This window comes from Stenella coeruleoalba (assembly GCF_951394435.1).
Source record: "Stenella coeruleoalba genome assembly, chromosome: 3".
Taxonomy (NCBI): Eukaryota; Metazoa; Chordata; class Mammalia; order Artiodactyla; family Delphinidae; genus Stenella; species Stenella coeruleoalba.
Genome location: NC_137148.1, coordinates 126,062,632 through 126,083,082, shown reverse-complemented (window position 1 = coordinate 126,083,082; position 20,451 = coordinate 126,062,632). Strand labels below are relative to the sequence as shown.

Here is a 20,451-nt window from a genome sequence, read left to right as displayed (position 1 = left end):
CCACATGCCTCAGAGCAACGAAGACCACGCGCCACAACTACTGAGCCTGCACTCTAGAGCCCACGAGCCACAGCTACTGAGCCTGTGTGCCACAACTACTGAAGCCCACGTGCCTAGAGCCCATGCTCCACAACAAGAGAAGCCACCGCAATGAGAAGCCCACACAGCACAACGAAGAGTAGCCCTTGCTCACCGCAACTAGAGAAAATCCGTACCCAGCAATGAAAACCCAACGCAGCCAAAATAAATTTAAAAAAGAAAAGAAAAGAAAAAAAATCTAAGATTCTACCTTAAGAGGCTAGAAAAAGAAGAGCAAATCAAACTCAAAGTAAGGAAAGAAATGATAAAGATCACAGTGGAAATTAATGAAACAGAAAACAGGAAAATGATACAGAAAAATCAATGAAGCCAAAAGTTGTTTCTTTGAAAAGAAAGAAATTGATAAGTCTTTAGCTAAACTTACCAAGAAGGACAGAAGACACAATAGGACAGAAGACACAAATTACCAAAAATTAGGAAAGAAAGCACAGAAGACAGAACAGAAGACACAAATTACCAAAAATTAGGAAAGAAAGCAAGACATCACTACAGACCCTATAGATATTAAAAGGATTATAGGGGAATATTATGAACAAATTTATGTTAACCAATTAGACAACTGAGATGAAAACAGAAAAGTTTCTAGAAAGGCACAAATTATTAACTGTGCACACAACTATTAACAGGTACAAAATAGAAAGTGATTCAAGAATAATAAAATCTGAATATACCAATATCAATTAGAGAAATTGACTTAGTAACTAAAAATCACCCCCCCCCCACAAAAAGCCCAGGCCCAGTTGGCTTGATAGATGAATTCTATTAAGAAAGAAATAATACCAATCCAACACAAACTCTCAGAAAACAGAGCAGAAAATACTACCCAACTAATTTTATGAGGCAGTATCACCCAATACCAAAGCCAGGCAAAGATATCACATGATATCTACAGACCAATATTCTTTATGAACACAGACACAAAAATCCTTAACAAGTGATTTGCAAACCAAATCCAGCAACAAATAAAAAGGAATATACACTATGACCAAGATGGATTTATCCCAAGAATGAAACATTGATTTAATACCCGAAAATCAACTAATGTAACACATATTAACAGAACAAAGGGGGAAAAATCACTTCAATAGAGAAAAAGCATTTGATAAAAACCAAACTCCAATTCATGATAAGAACTCTCAACAAATTAGAAATAGAAGGAAGCTTCCTCAACTGGATCAAGGGCATCTATGAAAAACCTACAGCTAACATCACACTTAAAGAGTGAAAGACAATGCTTTACCAGTAAGATTAAAAACAAGGCAAGGATGTCTGCTCTCCTCACTACTATTCAACATCTTACTGGAGGTTCTAGCCAGTGCAATAAGGCAAGAAAGAGAAAAGCCATCTGGATTAGAAAGAAAAAAGTAAAACTGCCCTTAATTTGCAGACATGATCCGTATACAGAAAATCCTAAGGAATCTACAAAAGCCACTAGAACTGGTAAGTATGTGTAACAATGTCACAGGACATGAGATCAACATATATCACAAGGTCAGGCCCAGAAGGCACCATACCACTTATCTGGCCATTCATCAAACAAATCCTGCCTTTCTCACACAAGGGCTGTCTTTCTATGATATTTAAGTCACGAATCATCTCCTTCCTGAGTCTCTGGCACATTTGGTTTTCCAGAACGGACTCTCTGACTTTGTTAATTTTTTTTTAATTAATCTTTTTTTTTTTTGGCTGCATTGGGTTTTCGTTGCTGCGTGTGGGCTTTCTCTAGTTGCAGCGAGCAGGGGTTACTCTTTGTTGTGGTGCACGGGCTTCTCATTGCAGTGGCTTCTCTTGTTCTGGAGCACGGGCTCTAGGTGCACAGGCTTCAGTAGCTGTGGCACGCAGGCTCAGTAGTTGTGGCTCGCAGGCTCTAGAGCGCAAGCTCAGTAGTTGTGGCGCACGGGCTTAGTTGCTCTGTGGCATGTGGGATCTTCCCGGACCAGGGCTCGAACCTGTGTCCCCTGCGTTAGCAGGCAGTTTCTTAACCACTGCGCCACCAGGGAAGTCCTGTTAATTTGTTTTGAACCTCAATTCCCTCAATGGATGGTTTACTTTGAGCTGGCTGGGTGTTTCTGAGCAGATCAGAGATTGTGACTCATTTCTGACCCCAGCAATGCTAAGCAGAATAGAACAGCATTTTGCGGGTGAGGCCATACAAGTATTATTTCAATCCTCATAATAACCCCACAACAGAGACAGTTATTATCCTCATCCTTCAGATGAAGGCGAGGAAAAGAAGGTGGTCAACAAGACTCCTATCAGCCCTGCTTGTTTTAGCAGAAGCTCTTCAGACCTCTTGAAGCTAGGAAAGGCAGTAGCTACTGACAGAGCGTCAGGCTATAAAGTCTACGCCCCTATAGAGAGGGACTGGCTGCTCAATTTTACCTGACAGAAAATAAGGCCCCGAAGTATGACCATTTCTGTGGCTGGAAAAGTTTTGGCCAAGATATAGCAGAAGGAAGTGGGAAAGGCAAAGGCTTTGGAGGCAGGCGCTGGTGGGGCTGGAGCAAGTCACCAAACAACTCCTCTAAGTTCCAATTTCCTCTTCTAGAAACCAAAGTAAATGAACACTGTCTCATGGTACAGGTGGGAGGCTCAAATGGGAAGACAGATATTAAGTGATCGGCACACTGAAACTTTTAAGGCATTGGTCTGGAATATGTCTGTAGCTTGGAAAAACAGGATAGGAGACTACTGACCTGAGACTCTGGGAAGGCCAAGAATAGTTTAAAATCTCAGTAAAGGAATGATAGGACCTTGGGTCCTACAAGATAATAGTGAGATCAGGACCAAAAAAAAAAAAAAAAAAAAAAAAAAATCCATAAAAATGTGTGCTTTGGTACAAGGAAACAAGAAATGACTAATTTGAGTGGTTAGTGAAAAGAAGAGTGACAATTAAAAATGATAAATGGTGGGTGGGTGAATATAGGGAGTGAGATATCTTCACTTCTCTCCACTCTCCCAGGCTGGAAGGCACCTCTTGATTCTGCTCCCTCAGGGAGACGGAGGAGAACTTGCTGTGTGCAGGCCCTTTGCCGGGTGTGGCAGCTGAGATCTCATCAAATTCTCAACTCTGCGCAGGTTGATTTCCAATTTACAGAAGAATAAACAGAGGCCCTAATGGATTACTTCATTTGCTAGGACGTGGAGCTAGGACTTGAACCCAGGCAGCCTGGCTCCAAACCTCCCACCATTCGCCATTCACATGGTCTCCCCTAGTGATCCCACCAGAATGTTCTGCTTGGGGAAACTCACAAAGCCAGGCACTCTCCCACCCCCTGGCTTTTGCGCAGGCTGGTTTCTCTGCCCGGAACACTCCACATCACCTGGCCAACTCTTTCAGCCCACAGTTTAGATGCCACTTCTTCAAGAGGTCTTCCTCTACCCAAAAACCTCTAGACACCATCACGTGCCACGCCCTGCTAGCCTAGGCACACATCCTCCATCTCAACCCTACTATCATACCACACTGAAATAATCTGTACATGTCCACGCCCCCCTATCTAGGCTGGCAACTCCAAGGGCCAGGGCCAAAGGAGCCCCAGATAAGTTGGCACCTGGCAGATGGGGTACTTAACAGAGCTTGTGTAAAAAGAAATCTCAGTGGGAGCTCAAAAGGTGATGAAGGAGACCCTGGAGCTCGACCCTGGAGCTCTGATGGGCGGAGGAGATGAGTGGAAGGTGTGGAATGAGGCTGAGCTGAGGCTGCTGCATACCTGGGGCAAGAGCAGCCTAGGTAAGTGCATCCCCAGCCCCATCCCAGGATGGTGTGGGTGGGGCAGGCTGGCTCCTCCCAGGTCTCACCTGTGCTGCAGCTGAGGCCGCCTCCTCATTGTCCGACTCCTCCTCACTGCTCTCTGAGTCTTCCTGCACCTCAGCTTTGACCTGGGCCACGGCAGGCCCTGCCTTCACAGGGAGCCCTGGAGTGGTCCGTTGCCCTGAGGGCCCCTTGGTGGGCGCTGAGGCAGCTTTCACAGGGAGGCTTTTCCCTACAGACTTCACCTGGAATGACATGGAAAAGAGGCATGTCACAGGAGCCAAAGGACCATGTGGGGGCTAGCCCTGACCCAGCCAAACGAACTTCGCCTCACCTGTCCCACAGATGTGGCAGGAGCCGTCTCCTCCTCGCTCTCTGGCTCCTCGCTGCTTGAAGAGTCCTCCTCTGGCCTCTGGGTGCCCCTGACCACGGCTGGGGATGATGTGCATGCTGGCGAAGTCACCGTTCCTGCTTTCCAGGGGGCTGGTGCGCTTACTTGCACTGGTGGGACCTTGGCAGATGCGGGTGTAATGGGGGTGCCCTTCCTTGGGGAGACCTTGGTCTGAGAAGTTTTCACAGCTGATTTTGCCTGCAGGGACACAGAAGTCAGAAGCTACAGAAGGATCTTGGACTCAGAGCCCCCATCCGCTCAGGGCTGGAGCCCCACTGCCATCCTCCCCCACAGCTCCCTGTGGAGCTGCTCCCCCGGCGGGGGCAGCTACCTGGGCTGGAGTCTTGGCTGTAGGGGCCTCGTCCTCACTGTCTGACTCCTCCTCACTGCTCTCCGAGTCTTCGTTGGACCTTTGGGTCTTGACCTGGGTGGCTGCAGGCCCGGCCTTCTGAGGGGGGCCCTGGGTGGGACCTGAGGCAGGTCTGACCTGCAGGACTTTCCCCGAGGACTTTGCCTGCAGCGAGACACACAGGCTCAGGGGAGAGCACCCAAAGTGTGGCTTTGTGCAGAGACGCAGAGACAAAGAGACAGAGAGGGTCAACAGGCATGGTGAGCGGAGGGGGATGGGGCTTCCGGCACTGAGCCGGAGAGAAGAGCCTGACAGCAGGGGCCTCACCTGGGTCAAGGCTGCTGTTCTCAGCGCCTCCCCCTCACTGTCCGACTCCTCCTCGCTGCAGCTCTCCGAGTCCTCCTCCCACTTTGCCACCTGGGCGGCTACAGCCCTTGCCTTCTGAGGGAGCGCTGGGACAGCGCTCTTCGCTGAGGGCCCCGTGCTTGCGGCTGAGGCAGCTCTGACCTGGGAGTTTTTCCCCAAGGGCTTTGCCTGGGAGTGACAAAGGACAGGGTCAGGATAGGGGGCTTGGGAGGAATGTGTGTGAGGTAAGACAGGAGGTGCGCAGGGCGGATGGAGGGCAGCAGTTCCGGGTGCAGAGGAGGAGAGGCCCACAGGGTCTCTCAGGCGACGCACAGGGCCGGGCCAGGCATCCTTCCAGCCTCACCTGAGCCAGGCTCGTGGTGTGGGGCACGGCTGTGGACGCCTCCCCCTCGCTGTCTGACTCCTCGCTGCTGCTCTCTGAGTCCTCCTCCTGCCCCCTGGTCTGGGCCTGGATGGCTGCAGGCCCTGCCTTGCCACGGGGTGCTGGAGGGGCCCCTTTCCCAGGGGAAAGCATCTGGGCAGGTGCTGCTGCGGTGGCTCTGACCTGGGGGAGCTTCCCTGAGGGCTTTGCCTGGAGCGAGAGAAACAGTATCAGGGGAGGGAGACTAGACGGTGGGCGTGAGGAAACACAGGAGAGCGGACAGGGTTAAGGACACCGCAGACACCACACCACATGGTGAGAAGGCGCAGGGCTCTGAGCACGGCTGGGGTGCGTGTGGAGCGAGAGAACAAGCCCTCTGAAGGCCTCCTGGGATGGGGTGCTGGCTGTGGGACTCTCCCTCCCCAGGCCTCACCTGCAGCAGGGTCTGGGCAGCTGGCGTCTCCTCCTCGCTGTCTGACTCCTCGCTGCTGCTCTCCGAGTCCTTCTCTGGCCTCCCTGCCTTCCCAGGGGGTGCTGGGGTGGCCCCTTTCCCAGGGGTCCCCTTGGCAGGACCCGAGGCAGCTCTGACCTGGACAGTTTTCTGGGAGGTCTTCACCTAGTAAAAGAGAAAGTGCAGTTTGCTCCCCTCCTTCTGAAAACCCCCTTGTGACACCTTAAGAATAAGGCTCGAAGCCCTAGTGAGGCTCGCAAGACCCCCTGCTTCTCTCTGGACTCCCCACCTTGACTGGTGCTCCAGCCGGTATGGCCGGCCAGCCAGTATGGCCATACCTCCTCATTCCCGGGGCCTTCACAACCCCTGCCCATTTCACCTGACCACTACTGCCTCATCCCCTGGGTCCCAGTTCCTTATAGCAGTTCTCCATGATGGCCCTGCCCCAGGGTGGGCAGGCTCAGGGCTCCCAGGGGCCTTTTACCACCTGTCTCACCCCTATTCCTCCCTGTTCTCTGATTCCAACAGCTTCCCAGCCTCTCTGGCTTTCCCTTAGGACATGCCCAGCTGCAGCTCTGGCTACCCAAGCAAGGAGAAGGGGGTCCCAGCAGATGGAATGGAAGCGGATTCCTGTTTGCTAACAAGCCATGGTTTGGCCTGAGAAGCCAGAGGACCAGGTAATTAAAACTTCTCAAGTCCCTTCACAGCAGGACTAGCTGGGACAAGGACAGCAGCCCATTTACTAGACAGGGAAACTGAGGTGAAGGGAGTGGTTATTGACTGGGTGGGGTGCAGCACCTGCCCTTTGGGAAGCAGCCACTCCAGGCCACTGCTTGGACAGGAAAGGTCATTTCCAGAAGCGGGTGGAGCAAAACCAGGTGCCCTTGCCCTTCAACTCCCATAGCCCCGCCTCCCTCTCCCCAAACTCCAAGGCGAGTCTCCTCTGGCAGGGAAGGTGCTCATTACACAGTTTCTCCACCAGTCTCGGGGCCAGGGAACCAGGGAACCCTGAGGAGCAGGCCTCCCTTGGGCCTCACCTGGCTGGGTGTCCCCGCAGGGGCCCCCTCCTCACTCTCGGACTCCTCGCTGCTCTCTGAGACCTCTTCTGGCTTCTTGGCCCTGCTGGCTGGGGTCATGGCACCCCCTCTGACTTGGGGTGTCACACATCCCGCCTTCCCTGGGGTCGGGGCTGCCCTTCTCCTTGGAGACTCCTTGGCCGCAGCTGCCGAGGCTTTGACCTGTGGTGGTTTTACTGCAGGTTTCACCTGGAACAAGGCGATGGAATCAGAGAATAATCCTCTCCACCCCTGAGGAGTATAAGATGCTTCATAGTTTGTAAAGCTCTTTCCTAATGTCACCTGGTTCTCAAACAACTCCCTAGGACAGGTACTATCTTTACACCTATTTTCCAGTAAAGGGCAAAAGGCTCAGAGAGGTTAAACCACTCAACACCAGTACTAAGGGGCAGAGCTGTGACTTGAACCCATGTCTATATGGCTCTAGGGGCAGAGCTCTCAACCACGATGCTCCTCTCCCACCTGGCACACAGGGCCCAGCAGAGGGGCAGCCACTCTCAACCAGGACAGCTCATGACTGTCCCTCCAGCTACAGTATCTTGTCATGGTGGCCACCCCAAGGGCCAGGAGGCTAGGCTCTGAACCCCAGTCTTGGCACTGGCTTGCTGAGATTCCTGGGGCACATTCCTTCCCTCTCTGGGCTCTGGCCCACTGAAGCTATGTGTTTGGCTGCTGGTTTCCCAGGGCCAGGAGTGTCGCTCGTTCCCTTGGCAGGGCCTGGGGGATGGGAGCCCAGGGCGTCCTTACGGCTGGCTGTAACGAGGACCCAACGGTGGGACAGAATGTGGGGAGCAGCCCACAGCTAGGCCCGGGGTAGCTGGGAGCAAGGTCTCTACCTTCGTGGGTGACTGGCTAAGGCAGGAAGGCAAGGTAGGAAGCACCGTGGGGGCCAGGGCAATCCATCCCTGAATGCTACTTTTCTCCCTCTGCAACACCTTTCCCCGGGTGTCCTGGCGCCAGGCACCAGCGTCTCCTGCCAGCACTACTCCAACAGCCCTCAACCACGTCATTACATCTATTCAGCACTGTCCTCCGATCCAGGCCACAAGCAGCCATCTTTCCGAACCGTAAGTCAGGCCACCTTGCCGCTGGGCCTGTAGCCCTGCAGTGGCTTCTCCCAGCCTCCAGAATAAAACCCAAATTCCTCTCAGCAGTCCTCGTGGTCAGGCATGGATCTGGCCCCCGCCTACTTCTGACCTCACCTTGTATCACTTTATGCCTCATTCATGAAATCGCAGATCACCGTTGCTTAAAAGCACCAAACTCATTTTGTGTCTGCCTCTGCCCCTGCTGTCCCTCTGTCTGCATCACATTCCTGTTACTGTGCCTCAGAGCTCTCCACACCACATTTCCCTTTCATAATAACCATCACCACGGCAGTTAAGTTTCTGAGGGACCCCTCCACTTCCCCACAGCAGCAGGAACCCCACCCGTCCTGCTTACCACTGTTTCCCCAAGGCCTGGCGCTTGGAAGGTGCACAATAAGGAATAACCAGCGGGGACTCCTCCCAGGTCACGGTTCACAAAATAGACACGGCCACTGACTAAAAGACCTGCCTACCCCTGGCCAGTGCTGAGGCCTGGCATTCACCAGCAGGCCCAGAGCCTCCGCAGCAGCCTCACCCACACCCCAATGCCCTGGACAGCCATGCTTCTGCCCCGGGGCCTTTGCCCCGGGGCCTTTGCTCGTGCAGTTCTTCCCGCTCGAATACCCCTCCCCCTACCTCCCTCCTGGGTGAAGCCTCCTGTGCGTCAAGGCCGCAGTCCAGTGCCGCCTATCCCAGGAAGGCTTCCCCCCACCTCACAGGCAGGATGGCGTCTCTTCCCCCCAGCCCCACACCTTCGCCTGCCTAGAGTGCAGGGAGCAGTGCCTGGCTCCCCGCCTCCGCAGGCCTCAGCCTTCCCAGCTCCCGGTCACCCTGACACCCTTGCTGAACTGATCTGGTGCCCCTGGTAGGTGAGGCCCCGGCCAGGCCCCCAGGAGGGTTAGAGGTTTGCAGAGGGCAGCTCCTGAGGATGGGCGGCAATTACCTCCACGTCCGTCTCATCGCTCGAGCCGGAGGTGTCTTCGCTGGAGCTGGCGGCCTGGCTGGCGGCCGCCATTCCTGAGGAATAAACAAGGAGGGACTGAGGGCCTTTCCAGACCCGCCCACCCCTCGCCGGCACCCTCCACGCCAACTACTCAGGGCCAGGTGCGAGCGCTCCCGCTGCAGCTCCTGCGCGGCTCTGAGGCCCCGGTAAGGCCTGTGATGTTAGGTCCCAGCACACGAGCGCCAGAAGCTGATGGCTCAGATGATCTCCTTCCACCAGCACACAGCAGCAGGCAGGGCAGACGCCTATTTTACATGGGAGATGGAGGCAAGCCCAGGCCTCTCAGCTTAGCCTCTGAGCCTCTGCAGCAGGCCCTGCACCCACCTGAGAGCAATAAGCCAGAAAGGGCTCCAAGCCCACCCCGGCTGCTCACACTCCCTCGCAAGGCCTGAGGTGTCCCTGCAGCTGACTCTTCCTCACCCGGGGAGGGGAAAATGGCCTGAGGTGGCTGTCCTCGCTGTCATAGAGACAACCTCCTGAATTCCAGAGGGTCCCAGGGCCTGACAAAGCAGCGCCCAGGTCTGCTTCCTCAGCCCGCACTCGGGGGGCCTGGTCCTAGGGGCAGGGCCGCTCACCAGGCTTGACAGTGGTTCTGAGGGCCGAGACACCGCCCTCCTCCTCAGTTTCTGAGACCAGGATGGTATTTGCAGAGGGCCCTGCCGCCTTCTGGGGTGACTTCCTGGTGAGGAGGTGGGCCACTGCCTTCCCGGAGGCAGGGTGTGCCGTGGAGTTCACTGTCTTGCTGGCTTTCTTGGTCTTTGCCTACACAGAACAGGAGTGACAGACAGTGGGTATGGCCTGGCAAATGAGAGCACAGACCACATCTGAGCCCAGCTCCACCACTTCCTAGCCCTGTGAGCTTGGGCACACTACCTCCCTAAGCCTCAGTGTCTTCATCTGCAAAGTGGGGCTAAAAATGGTACCTCCCCTCACAGAGGTGTGGAGAGAACCGAATTACAGTTCTTGGGACACAGCAGTTTTGCTCAGTGGTAAGGAGCATCTTGTTGTGGACATTACCATGGCCTCATAATTCTTTCTACATATTTTTTGCTAATGCTACAGGCAATATCAGAGACATAATCCTTTACGTGCCTGTGACACTGCTTTGTGGATGACCAAAAAAGGATATTCTACTTTCCAAGTAGTTTCCAGCCTAGAAAGTGATTCTTGAGGGAGTTCCCTGGTGGTCCTGTGGTTAGGACTCCACACTTCCACTGCAGGGGGCACAGGTTCTACCCCTGGTCGGGGGACTAAGAGCCCACAAGCCCCCCGGCACGGCCAAAAACAACCAAAAAAAAAAAAAAACCCAAAATAAAATGCTTCTCAAGCTTTCAGAGCCACCAGTGTCTTATCTGCTCTGGTGTGTCCACTGCCTTGTGCAGTGCCTGGAACATAACTGTATTGGTGACGATTTGCCGAGTGAACAGGTGGATGCAGGGCTGGAGGAGGAAAGGAACTGTCTCTTCCAGGTGTGTAATGTGCCCAGTGGCCCATGGCGGTAGGTATTAGCCCCATCTTACAGAAAAAAAAAACTGAGGCCGACAGAGGTGAAGGGACAGACCACAATCACACTGCGACTGAGGCTGAGATCTGAATCCAAGATCTGAATCCAATCCGAGGGTTGGGCAATTACCCACAACCCTATCCTTCTCTGACACAGGGGACTGTGTCCTACAGGGCACTTCAACTCCCACGGGCGACAGCTTGGAAGGTGGTCTCACTCACCTTGGCTTTTTCTTTCACACTTGAAGGCAAAACCATCCCCGTGGCTGAGGAGTTGGTAGATGCTAGTGCCGGGACTGCAAGACACAAACACTGGTTGGGTGAGCCAGATGAGCATGTTCTCATGGGTGAGTGGCAAACAGGCTCAGCTCGCCTAATAATTCGACTGGTATGGCTGCCTGGGGCTGGCATGAGATCTGAGGCTGAGCCTGGACTGGGAAAGAGCTCGGTGGTGCATCAGCCACATCCCCCAGGAGCAAGAGAGGAGAGTGACGACATGAAAGGCATGTGTCTGCATCCCCGATGGGGTCCCAATTCCCTGGTGGCACGAGACGCTGAAGCCCCCAGAGGAAAAGGGATTGGCTCCTAGTCCTGCCGCATACTATCCCGGAGGTCCCGCACAACTCCAGGGGTGCCATTCCCACAGGCTACCTGCCACACTGCAGCCCTAACGTCGCTCAGCGAGACAGGAGCAGGTCAGGCAGCCCAGGTCTACAGAGAAAGCTGCTCGAATTCAGCGGTTTCTCAGTGGAGAAGTAGCTGAACCATGAGACCGGGACCCTGTTAGATGTCGAGATTTCCAGATTCTTGTTGCTTTTACACGGGGGTATCGTCTCCTTAGAGCTCAGATTAGGGAAAGATTTCTAATGTATGCTGTGAAATAAACAGGATGTTGTTGAGATGAATGATATGATCTAATTCTTTTCCTGACATTTAATTCCCTCTCTCTCTATTTTTAATCATGGAAAATGTTAAGCCCGTTCCTACGTAGAGAGAAAGTGTACAAAACCACCCTGCCCCAACCGTTATCAACTTGTGGCCAATCTTATTTCAGCTGTCCCCCCATTCGCCCTTCCCTGCTGAGTATTATTCTGAAGAAAACATCAGACATCATACCATGTTGCCCACAGCTATTTCAGCATGTTTCTCTCAATGAGGACTCTTAAAAAGTATAATTATAATTCCATTGTTAGAGCTTAAAAAATTTATTAATATCGAGTAGCCCGTCAGTAGGAAACTTTACAATTTTTGTTTTAAATAGTGTGTAGGTATGGACGTAGGCAAATGTGGATGTCTATCTGTATGATTTCAGATACAAAGGAGAGCACTGTAAGGCTCCCCTCCAGGAGATACATTTAGGGAGTGGAAGGGGAGCAGGCGAGGGGAACAGGAAACCTCCCACTTTTCTTCTGTATGCTGTTGTACAGTTCACAGTGAACTTGCTTTGCATTATAATTTTAAAAGATTAAGCAAGGTATAAAATGCATATTCAGTATGATCTCAAGTATTTGAAAAAACATGTTCAGGAAAAATAAATGGAAGAATAATTTGCCAAATTATATGTGGCAAGAATATGGGTAATTTTTCCCTACCTTTCTGAAAAGTAATTTTCACATATTCTATAATGAATACTCCATAACAAAGCCTGTATTTCTTTTACAATCAGAAAACATATTTAAAAATTAAGAAATTATCTTCTATGTAAGTAAAAACCAATAATGCAAAGAAGAACGATAATTCCTCTGTGGAGCTATGACCACTGTTGGTTAAAGTACAAACTGCCCTGAGAACATGGGGAGAAGGGGCTGTGAAGGCCTCCCCAGGTCACCCCTGCCAACACCCTGACACCAGAGTGCCCGGGACGGCCTGCCAGTGCTAACCTGCACACTTCCAAAATAACAGGAAGATCGGCAACTCCTGAAGCAGCCCGTAAGCACACAGAAGAGGTGCCCGCCAGCTGCCCTCTCTGAAATCTCTCTAGCAGTTCTTCTGAAAATGTGGGCTTCTATCTTTACCAGAATCATCTGGAGGGCTTGTAAAAATGCAGCTCCTGGGCCCCACTGGAGGGGCTGACTCCACGTACCCCAAATTAGACTGTAAGGGCCATCCATGTTTTTGTTCACCATTGGATTCCTAGCCCCTGGGACACGATGTCTGGCCCAGAGGAAGGGCTCAAATCAAGACTGAAATAGGTATGTGGGACCCTTCCAACCTTCCCTCTAAAAGGGCCGGTCCTCTGAGGGCTCACTGAAGGAGAAGCTGGAGGTGGACCCTCCCCTGGAACAATCCAATGTACAACAGCCTGTTCCTGAAAGGTGCAGGGCACTGAGCTGAGCCCCTGGCACACAGCGCTCTTACTGGCTTTGGTGGTTCCTGCTTCTGCCTCCTGCGCCACCTCCTCCTCCTCTTCTGAGCTCTCGGAGCTGGTAATGGGGTCTGACACGCGGGTCTTCTTGGCCTGCAGGGCTGCATCTTCCTCTGCCTTCCGCTTCTGGCCAATCTCCGAGGTTCTGCAGGACAAGGGTGACTGGCTAGTTCAACCGGGTGACAAGGACAACCCCAGGAGAGTTGAAAAGGAAGACCTCCCCACATCCTCCCTGCCCCCAAAGGAAACATGCATGAAGAGAGTTTAAACAGTGATGAAACACAGTGTTAGATACAATTTTGTGTTCTGCATTTTCACTCATTTCATCGTATTTTTACAATTGTCTATGAGTCTTCAAATATTCAGGAAGGGTGGACAATATTATATAACAGCTGCTAAGAGTCACTGAGCGCTAAGTGCCGGCACTACAGACACTTCACAGCACCATCCAGGCTCCTCCTTCCTCCAGAACTTGTGGCACCTGCAGTGCCCTCTTCCTGGAAGAGTCTGCCCAGGTCGGTCCCTATTGTCCTTCAGGCCTCAACTCGAATACAGCCTCCTCAGAGAGGCCCTCCCTGATCACCCCCCCTCCCCTAAGACATTCTCTGCCCTGCCATCCTGTTTCATTTTCTTCAGAGCACGTTCCTCTCTCCTGTTATTTTACCTACTTCCTGCTTGAAGCCCCCACTGCACAGCCAGGCCCCTGGAGAGGAGGGCTGGCAGGAAACTTTTCCAGCTCCCTCAGTACCTTGAGCACATAGCATGAGTCTCACGGGCAAGTGAGTTGCCCAGAGTCAAAGAGTAAGTCTCAGGCACTGGGGAGGATAAGCACCCAGATGGCTGAGTTGCTGGAACTTTCGAGCATCATCTCCCCTGACCCCAGCCTCCTGCCCCGAGGGAGTCACTGTCTGTGCCCCATGTTCTCCAGATGGGACGGATGCTGCTCTGCCAGTTTGGGATGTGCTGCTTGGGTCCCTTGTTCCCAGGGAATCTTCTGCAAAAACAGGTTTCATTTACTACATGTTATCAGTTCACTCTGCCTCTCTCCTCCCAACAGAATGTAAGTTTCACAAGGGCAGGGATTTTTCTCTGGGTTGTTCCCAGCTATATCAAGAACAGTTCTGGCTCACAGTAAGTGCTCGATAAATACGGAGGTGAGTGGGGGTGGGAGGGGGATGCCTCCAATGGCTAGGTTTAGCACTTTACCATTATTATCTTCATTTTATGGATGGAGACAGACTTGGGGAGGCCAAGTTTGTCCAAGGTCATACGGCTAGTTGCTGGGTTTGAACCACTAGGTTAGGCTGTGAGGTCCTCATCCCAGTCAGTACTCCTCACCCACAGAAGGGGCTGGTGGCGGGGAAGGGCGTGTGCTGCGGCTCACTGAAGGAGTTCTCTGGGGAAGGAAGTGCTGTGCAAACACACAGACACCTAGGCAAGTGCGAAAGGAAGTGGGGGTGTGCCCTGTGCTCACCTCAGCAGCAGAGGAGAGCCAAGAACTGAGGGTTGATGGGGCTCTCAAAGACCTTAGCTCTCTACTGGAAGCTCGGATCCCTTCCACACCATGCCTGCCTTTGTTTACACACCTCTGATGACAAGGAACTCACAACTCCACTGTAGCCTACCTCATTTCTGGAGAGCTCTGATGACCCACTGCTTTTATTCAGAAGCTGAAACCTGTCTTCCTAAAGCAGGTACATGTGGGTCCCACTTCAGCCTCTCGGGCCCCAGGGAACACCCCACTCCCTTGGTCTTCAAAGAGGTGCATACAGAGGTCCCTTGCCTGCCCCTCTGACATCTCTTTCCCATCCCAGACGGTTCAGTATTCACTATCATTCCTCATGGGACATGACTGCAGGTCCTTCACTCCCGTAGCTGGCTGTGGTCAGGCCAGTTCATGGAGAGAACGATTATCCCTCTTTCATTTTCAAACCATTCCTCTGCTGATACGTCCTTAGATTATTCCCCTCCTTGTTTCCCAGGTTTTACAGGCATTTCACATTCAACATGTCTTTGAAATCTTTCCCTCCAAATTGGGTTCCTTCCATTCAGGTGTACAAGTCAGACACCTGGGAGTGGACTAGACTGCCTCTCCAAGCCATCCGCAGACCCTCATCTCATCCTCTCACATTCCTGGACTCTACTGTCTCCCTCCCATGTTATTACTGCCTCAAGCTCCGTCAGCTCTTGCCTGGATAATGATATCCACAGCCTCGACTGGTCGTGCCACGCTGCAGTGATCTCACCACTCTCTGCTTCACCCTTCCATGGCTCCCACGGCTCTTGGGGCAAAGACACAACTGCTCCCCATGGATGATCAGGCCTTGCATGGAGTGGGCCCTGCCTACGGTCCAGCCTCGTCTGCACTGTGCCCGCAGCTACAGGCCTCAGACCAGTAGTTCCCTCTGCCAGGTACGCTCTACTGGCCCCTCCACACCTATTGCCTCGTTCACTCCCCTACTACCTGCAGCTCTCAAATCAAAGGTCACTTCGGGGAGGCCTCCCCTAAACCCCCAAATGAGGCTAGGCTAACCTGTTTAGGTAGTTTTGGCACTGGGCACCTCTTTGCATAACCCTTACTACCACTATAATTTTACACTCATTTGTTTTTTCTGAGGTGTGCTTACCTCCCTGGACTCCAATGTCAGCTCCAGGAAAGAAGGAACCATGTATGTCTCACTCATGACAATACCTTTGTACTTAGAACAAAGCCTGGCATTCAGCAGTTACTCAATAAATGTTTACTGATTGAATGAATAATAAAAGCTGCTGAGAAGCTTTTGTCCTTAAGAGGCACTGATCACAGCTCAGTGTCCTCTCCATTACCAGACACTCGTATCTGTGACCTGGCTTCCTGGAGGTGATAACAGTATCTACGGTGGGCTATGGGGACAGATCTTAGACCAGGTTAGTAACCTAGCTGATCCCAAGCTGAGGGCTTGCAGTGTCCCTGCTGTACTCTCTCAGTCCCATTAGACTTACTGTTGCCAGTGTGTGTAGATGTCCAGAAGGGTTACAGGCTGAGTCAGGAAACTTTTCTGCAGAGAAGTAAAGAGAAAGCAGCAATCAATCCCCCAAGCACAGTAAGGGTCCTCCTTGGGCCCCACTCTCTCAACGTCATCATCTACAGAGAGGTGGTTGAGAAGGGGGTCTTTCTGCTCTGGGAAGTATGTCTGCTTGACCCTTCCAGTACCACCCAAACCTTCCAGAGACAAGCAGGGCAAGTATTTCCAGCTAAAACCTTTTAAGACAACATGTTGGTGAGGAGTACCTTTGAAGATTAGAGTTGGAATGTTCCAGGCTAGCATTTATCCAGCCCCCAGCCTCCCTGGCACTCTCCAGGCTTAGATGCCACGAGACAGGGCTTTTTCTACCCCTGACCTTTCAGAAGGCTTTCAAAAGCCAGGCTGGTCAATCTCCCCAGGACAGTACGAACCACAGCCCAGACACCGCGCTGTCAGCTCACCCGCTGGGAAGAGACTGGAACCAAATGGTGCCAGTCCTTTGGTAGAAGCAGAGGCCTTTGGAGCCAAGATCAGAAGCCTATTCCCTCTGCAAATATCAAGAACCTGGGGTGTCAAGTGCCCCAAGGAGGTTGAGTGAGTAATGTGGGGCGAGGGCAGTGCCGGGGATTTAGGCAGAGTGGTCAAGAGGGTGCACCTGGACTCAGGCAGAGCGCCTGTGTTAACTGGATGGGCTACTCTCTTCACCTCTTCAAACTTCTGGTTCTTTCTTTCTAACATGGGGATAACAGCAGTACCCACCTAAGATGTTGCTGTCAGGCCTGATGGAGACCATCTAGCCCAGCACAGGAGCCAGTAACATTGAGAATGTAACTGACAGTAATTGAAAGTGTCAGTTTCACTCTCCTCTGCCCCTGGCACACTGGCCTCCTCACTGTCCCTCAAATCTGTCAGGGCACCCCGCCCGCATGGGGGCTTGCAATTCTTGCTGTCTGGAATGCTCTCTCCTGCCAACTCTACGGCTCACTCCCTCACTTCCTTCAGGTCCTTGCCCAAATGTCACCTTCTCATTGGGGTTTCCTGACCACCCTATATAGATAATTTAACTCTGACATTCTTTATCCCCCCACACCTGCCTTATTTTTATAGCTAGCACCTACCATCACCCCACACACTGTATCATTAACTTTAAAAAAAAAAAAAAATCAGTCATCTTTCGGCTCCTGCTGGAACGTGTGCTCCATGAGGGCAGGATGCTTTTGCTTAGGTAAATGCCCCAAAGCAGATGGGTATTCTCCTTCATCCCCTGTAGCTGTTAAGTCATGTTAACTGGAGTAAGAAGGGCTACCGAGGTCCAAAGAAAACTGGAAAAAGCACAGGTAATGTCGTAAGGCCCATCAGCCTTTAGTTTCTCCAGGAGGTCCTGAGAGCAAGCATCATGACCACAGCCTCCACCACAGCCAAGGGGTACTGATTAACCAAGTCAGTAGCCACCATACCAGCTTAAAACTTCCCCGTGGCTTACCACTGCTCTTCAGATGAAAACCAAAGTAAGCCAACTCCCTTCCTCTGTCTCCCCGGGGACCTCTATCACCCTTGTACTCCACACTTCAGTCAACTTTCTGGGGCAGTACATATGCAACCATTTGCACCTCTGCTTGGAATATCCACCTCCCTTCTCTCAGATCTCAAAGCAACATCCACTTCCTCAGGAAAGCAACCCTGGATATCCCCGACGAGGGCAAGCTGCCATTCTTGTCTTAGCACCCTATGCCTCTCGTTCTTGGCACTTAAGACAGTGTTAAGTGTACGGGTGCTTTTATGGTTCTTTGATTTATGTCTATCTCCGCTACCAAATTCAGACTGTAAACTCTAAACAGTGAATTGAGGGACCGTGCTCACTATTCTGTCACCAGCACTCTGACCGCCAGATTAACAGCTGCTCAAAGAACGGATGAAGTGAAATGACTGCACCACGAGTTCGAATCCCAAAGCTGTCCGACTCAGTACAGAAGGGCTGCTAAGGGCTTGAGCTCCAGCTCAATTAAGGGGCTTCAGACCCCCTCTCTCGGCGCTCTTTCGCCCCACCAGAGCTGGTCGCAATCCACCTCTCAGACTCGCAGCAACCTTCTCGCCCCAAGGAGCCGCGCCGAGCCACGTGGCCCGAGACTTCGGAAACTTTAAACTGCCGCTCCCAGGAAGGGCGTGGAGGTAAGGGGCGCGGGGATTATAAAGCCCTGAGAGTCATATCTCACGTCCCGGCCCGCCCAGTGCACAGACAGGGAAACTGAGGCCCATAAGAACTGGGAGCCGCAGGGGTGGGGAGCAGAGGCTGAGCCTCCTTCGGCACCCCAGGCCGCGTCCCGGATCACCGCGGGTATCCGGCTCTGGGCGCCCTCCAGGCCGCCAGGGGAGGAGGCGCGGGCCTCCTCTCTTCAGATCTTGCACGCGGCCCTCGCACACGGCCCGGGCACGCTTACCTGGCCGCTCTGCTCCTTCACTTCCCGCGCCGCGCGCACAAAGCCCGCCTGCAGCAGATGCTGGTAGATCAGGGGAAGCAGCTCCCGCCGCTTCCTGGCCTCGGCCATGCCCGCAACCCCCGGCTTGTCGGCTTACCTGCACGCCCCCCTCAGTCCCCGCCCGCCACTTCCCTCTTGCCCTTAGACCTCGCGCCTCCCACTTCCGGCTCCTCCTTCACCCGCCGCGCGGCACGCCGGAACATGTAGTCTTATCTCCAGGAGTGGCCGGCCCCTCTCCGGTGGGTGTAAGGGGCGGAGGCAGGGAGGACAACAAGACCTCCCATTGGCTGGGAGGGCGTGGTCAGACCCGGATACGCCTCCTGGGCCGGCCACGATTCGAATGACTTCCTCTTAAATCCTTCGGACTCGTTCCTGGAGGAGATTTGTCTTCCACTTAGCTGTCTGACAGCTGCGGTCAGGTTTTACTCATCTCTGAACATCCTAATCTCCAGCTCTCTCTAGACCCGAACTTGCAGTTACCCACTCATTTATTCATTTCACAGGTGTTTTAGAACCCATAAACCAAGTACTATTTGTCATTGTTCATTCATTCACTGAACAAATACTTACTGAGCACCATACCTTGGGCTAGCGCTAGGCTAGGATTGGGGGATAAAAAGATGAATAAGATATGGCAGCCGCCCTCAAAGCTCACAGAGAGGAGAGAGACAGTCGGTAACCAAGCAACTATGGTTCAATGTCTTCTGTGCATTGTCCGGGACAGATACAGCCTGTGGGAGAAAGAAGGAGGGGCCCCTGACCCGAGGAAGATATCTAAGCTTAAGCTTAAAGATGGAGTAGGAATTTCTAGGTGCAGAGGAGAGGGATGGCATCCCACGCAGAGGGCACTGCATGAGTATAGACAGGAGAAACCACCCTGGTACAGGCTGGGAAACCCAGATATAAATCCAAGTCTGTGCTGCTGGGCTGTAGAGTTGGAGGGTTAAGGGAATGAGTGAGGACACAAAAGGATGGAGAAGTTAGCAGGGCCTAGTGCACCCCCTCCCCCCAGCCACAGTTTGCACCTTTGCTCCAAGGACAATAGATAGTCTCTGACGGATTTTATGCAGGAGGGTGACCTGGGTTTATGTTTTTAAAAGATTGATATGACCAAAGCATGGAAGATGGATTTATGGAGAACAAAACTGGACGTGAGGGTGTTGTAGTTGTGGAGGGGAGGTTGGCAGGGAGAGGGTGACCTAGGCTGGGGAATATTTGAATCAGCTGTTCTTAACTTCATGGATCCATCGAGAAACTGGAGACAGCACGAACCTAACCTTTGCTGTAGAAAAATTTGAAGTGTACAGACACATGACGTTTTGCCTCCAGTTTTAGGACATGGATAAGCACATACCTGAACCTCCTAGGCTTAGAAACTGCTGCTCTAGGAAGAAACAGGGACAGGACCAGGTGACTGATGGAATGTGGTGAGAGAGACTAATTTACATTCAGCTATTTAGCAAATATTTATTGAGTACCTACTATTGGGGATAAAACTGTCTCTACCCCAATAGAACTTATAGTCTAATGGGGGAGACAAAAGCTAAACAAATAGTCATACAAATACATTGTTACAAACAGTAGTAAGTGCAGAAAGGAAAAGGATAGTGTTTTCTTATGGAAGAATTGGAGACTTCCCTGGTGGCGCAGTGGTTAAGAATTCGTCTGCCAATGCAGGGGACATGGGTTCGAGCCCTGATCCGGGGAGATCCCACATGCCGCAGAGCAACTAAGCCCGTGCGCCGCAACTACTGAGGCTGCGAGCCACAACTACTGAAGCCCGAGCGCCTAGAGCCCGTGCTCCACTACTAGAGAAGCCACTGCAATGAGAAGTCCGTGCACCGCAATGAAGAGTAGCCCCTGCTCGTCTCAACTAGAGAAAGCTGGTGTGCAGCAACAAAGATCCAACGCAGCCAAAAATAAATTAAAAAAAAAAAAAAGCTATACTGGAGTCATGCTGCCTGTGTTCAAATTCCCACTTTGCGTCTTATTAACTAGGTGACCTTGGGTAAGTTACATAACTTCTTGGTCCCTCAGTTTCTTCACCCATAAAACAGAGATAATTATAATTTCTACCTCATAGGGTTGCCATGAGGAGTAAGTGAGTTCTAAGCAGAAATGCACAGAAGAGTTCCAAAGAATAGTACTGCGCTTGTGTGTACG

At 52.2% G+C, this 20,451-nt stretch overlaps 1 protein-coding gene across 5 annotated transcripts in view; it reads right to left on the bottom strand.

Moving 5' to 3' along the window:
• Positions 1-18,380, bottom strand: part of TCOF1 (treacle ribosome biogenesis factor 1) — a gene marked incomplete at its 3' end in the record, with an annotated part of 39,317 nt that extends 20,937 nt beyond the window's left edge. For all 5 annotated transcript variants that reach the window (XM_079916678.1, XM_079916679.1, XM_079916680.1 and 2 more), the window contains exons 1-13: positions 18,250-18,380; positions 15,789-15,844; positions 12,800-12,951; positions 10,664-10,737; positions 9,514-9,700; positions 8,879-8,952; positions 6,809-7,036; positions 5,754-5,936; positions 5,303-5,530; positions 4,921-5,127; positions 4,576-4,758; positions 4,188-4,442; positions 3,901-4,098 (exon numbers count right to left, since the gene is read on the bottom strand). In XM_079916678.1, coding sequence (XP_079772804.1) covers positions 3,901-4,098; positions 4,188-4,442; positions 4,576-4,758; positions 4,921-5,127; positions 5,303-5,530; positions 5,754-5,936; positions 6,809-7,036; positions 8,879-8,952; positions 9,514-9,700; positions 10,664-10,737; positions 12,800-12,951; positions 15,789-15,844; positions 18,250-18,357 — 2,133 coding nt within the window. In that variant the 5' untranslated portion in view covers positions 18,358-18,380. The remainder of the gene's footprint in view (positions 1-3,900; positions 4,099-4,187; positions 4,443-4,575; positions 4,759-4,920; positions 5,128-5,302; positions 5,531-5,753; positions 5,937-6,808; positions 7,037-8,878; positions 8,953-9,513; positions 9,701-10,663; positions 10,738-12,799; positions 12,952-15,788; positions 15,845-18,249) is intronic.
• Between the last annotated feature and the right edge of the window lie 2,071 nt (positions 18,381-20,451).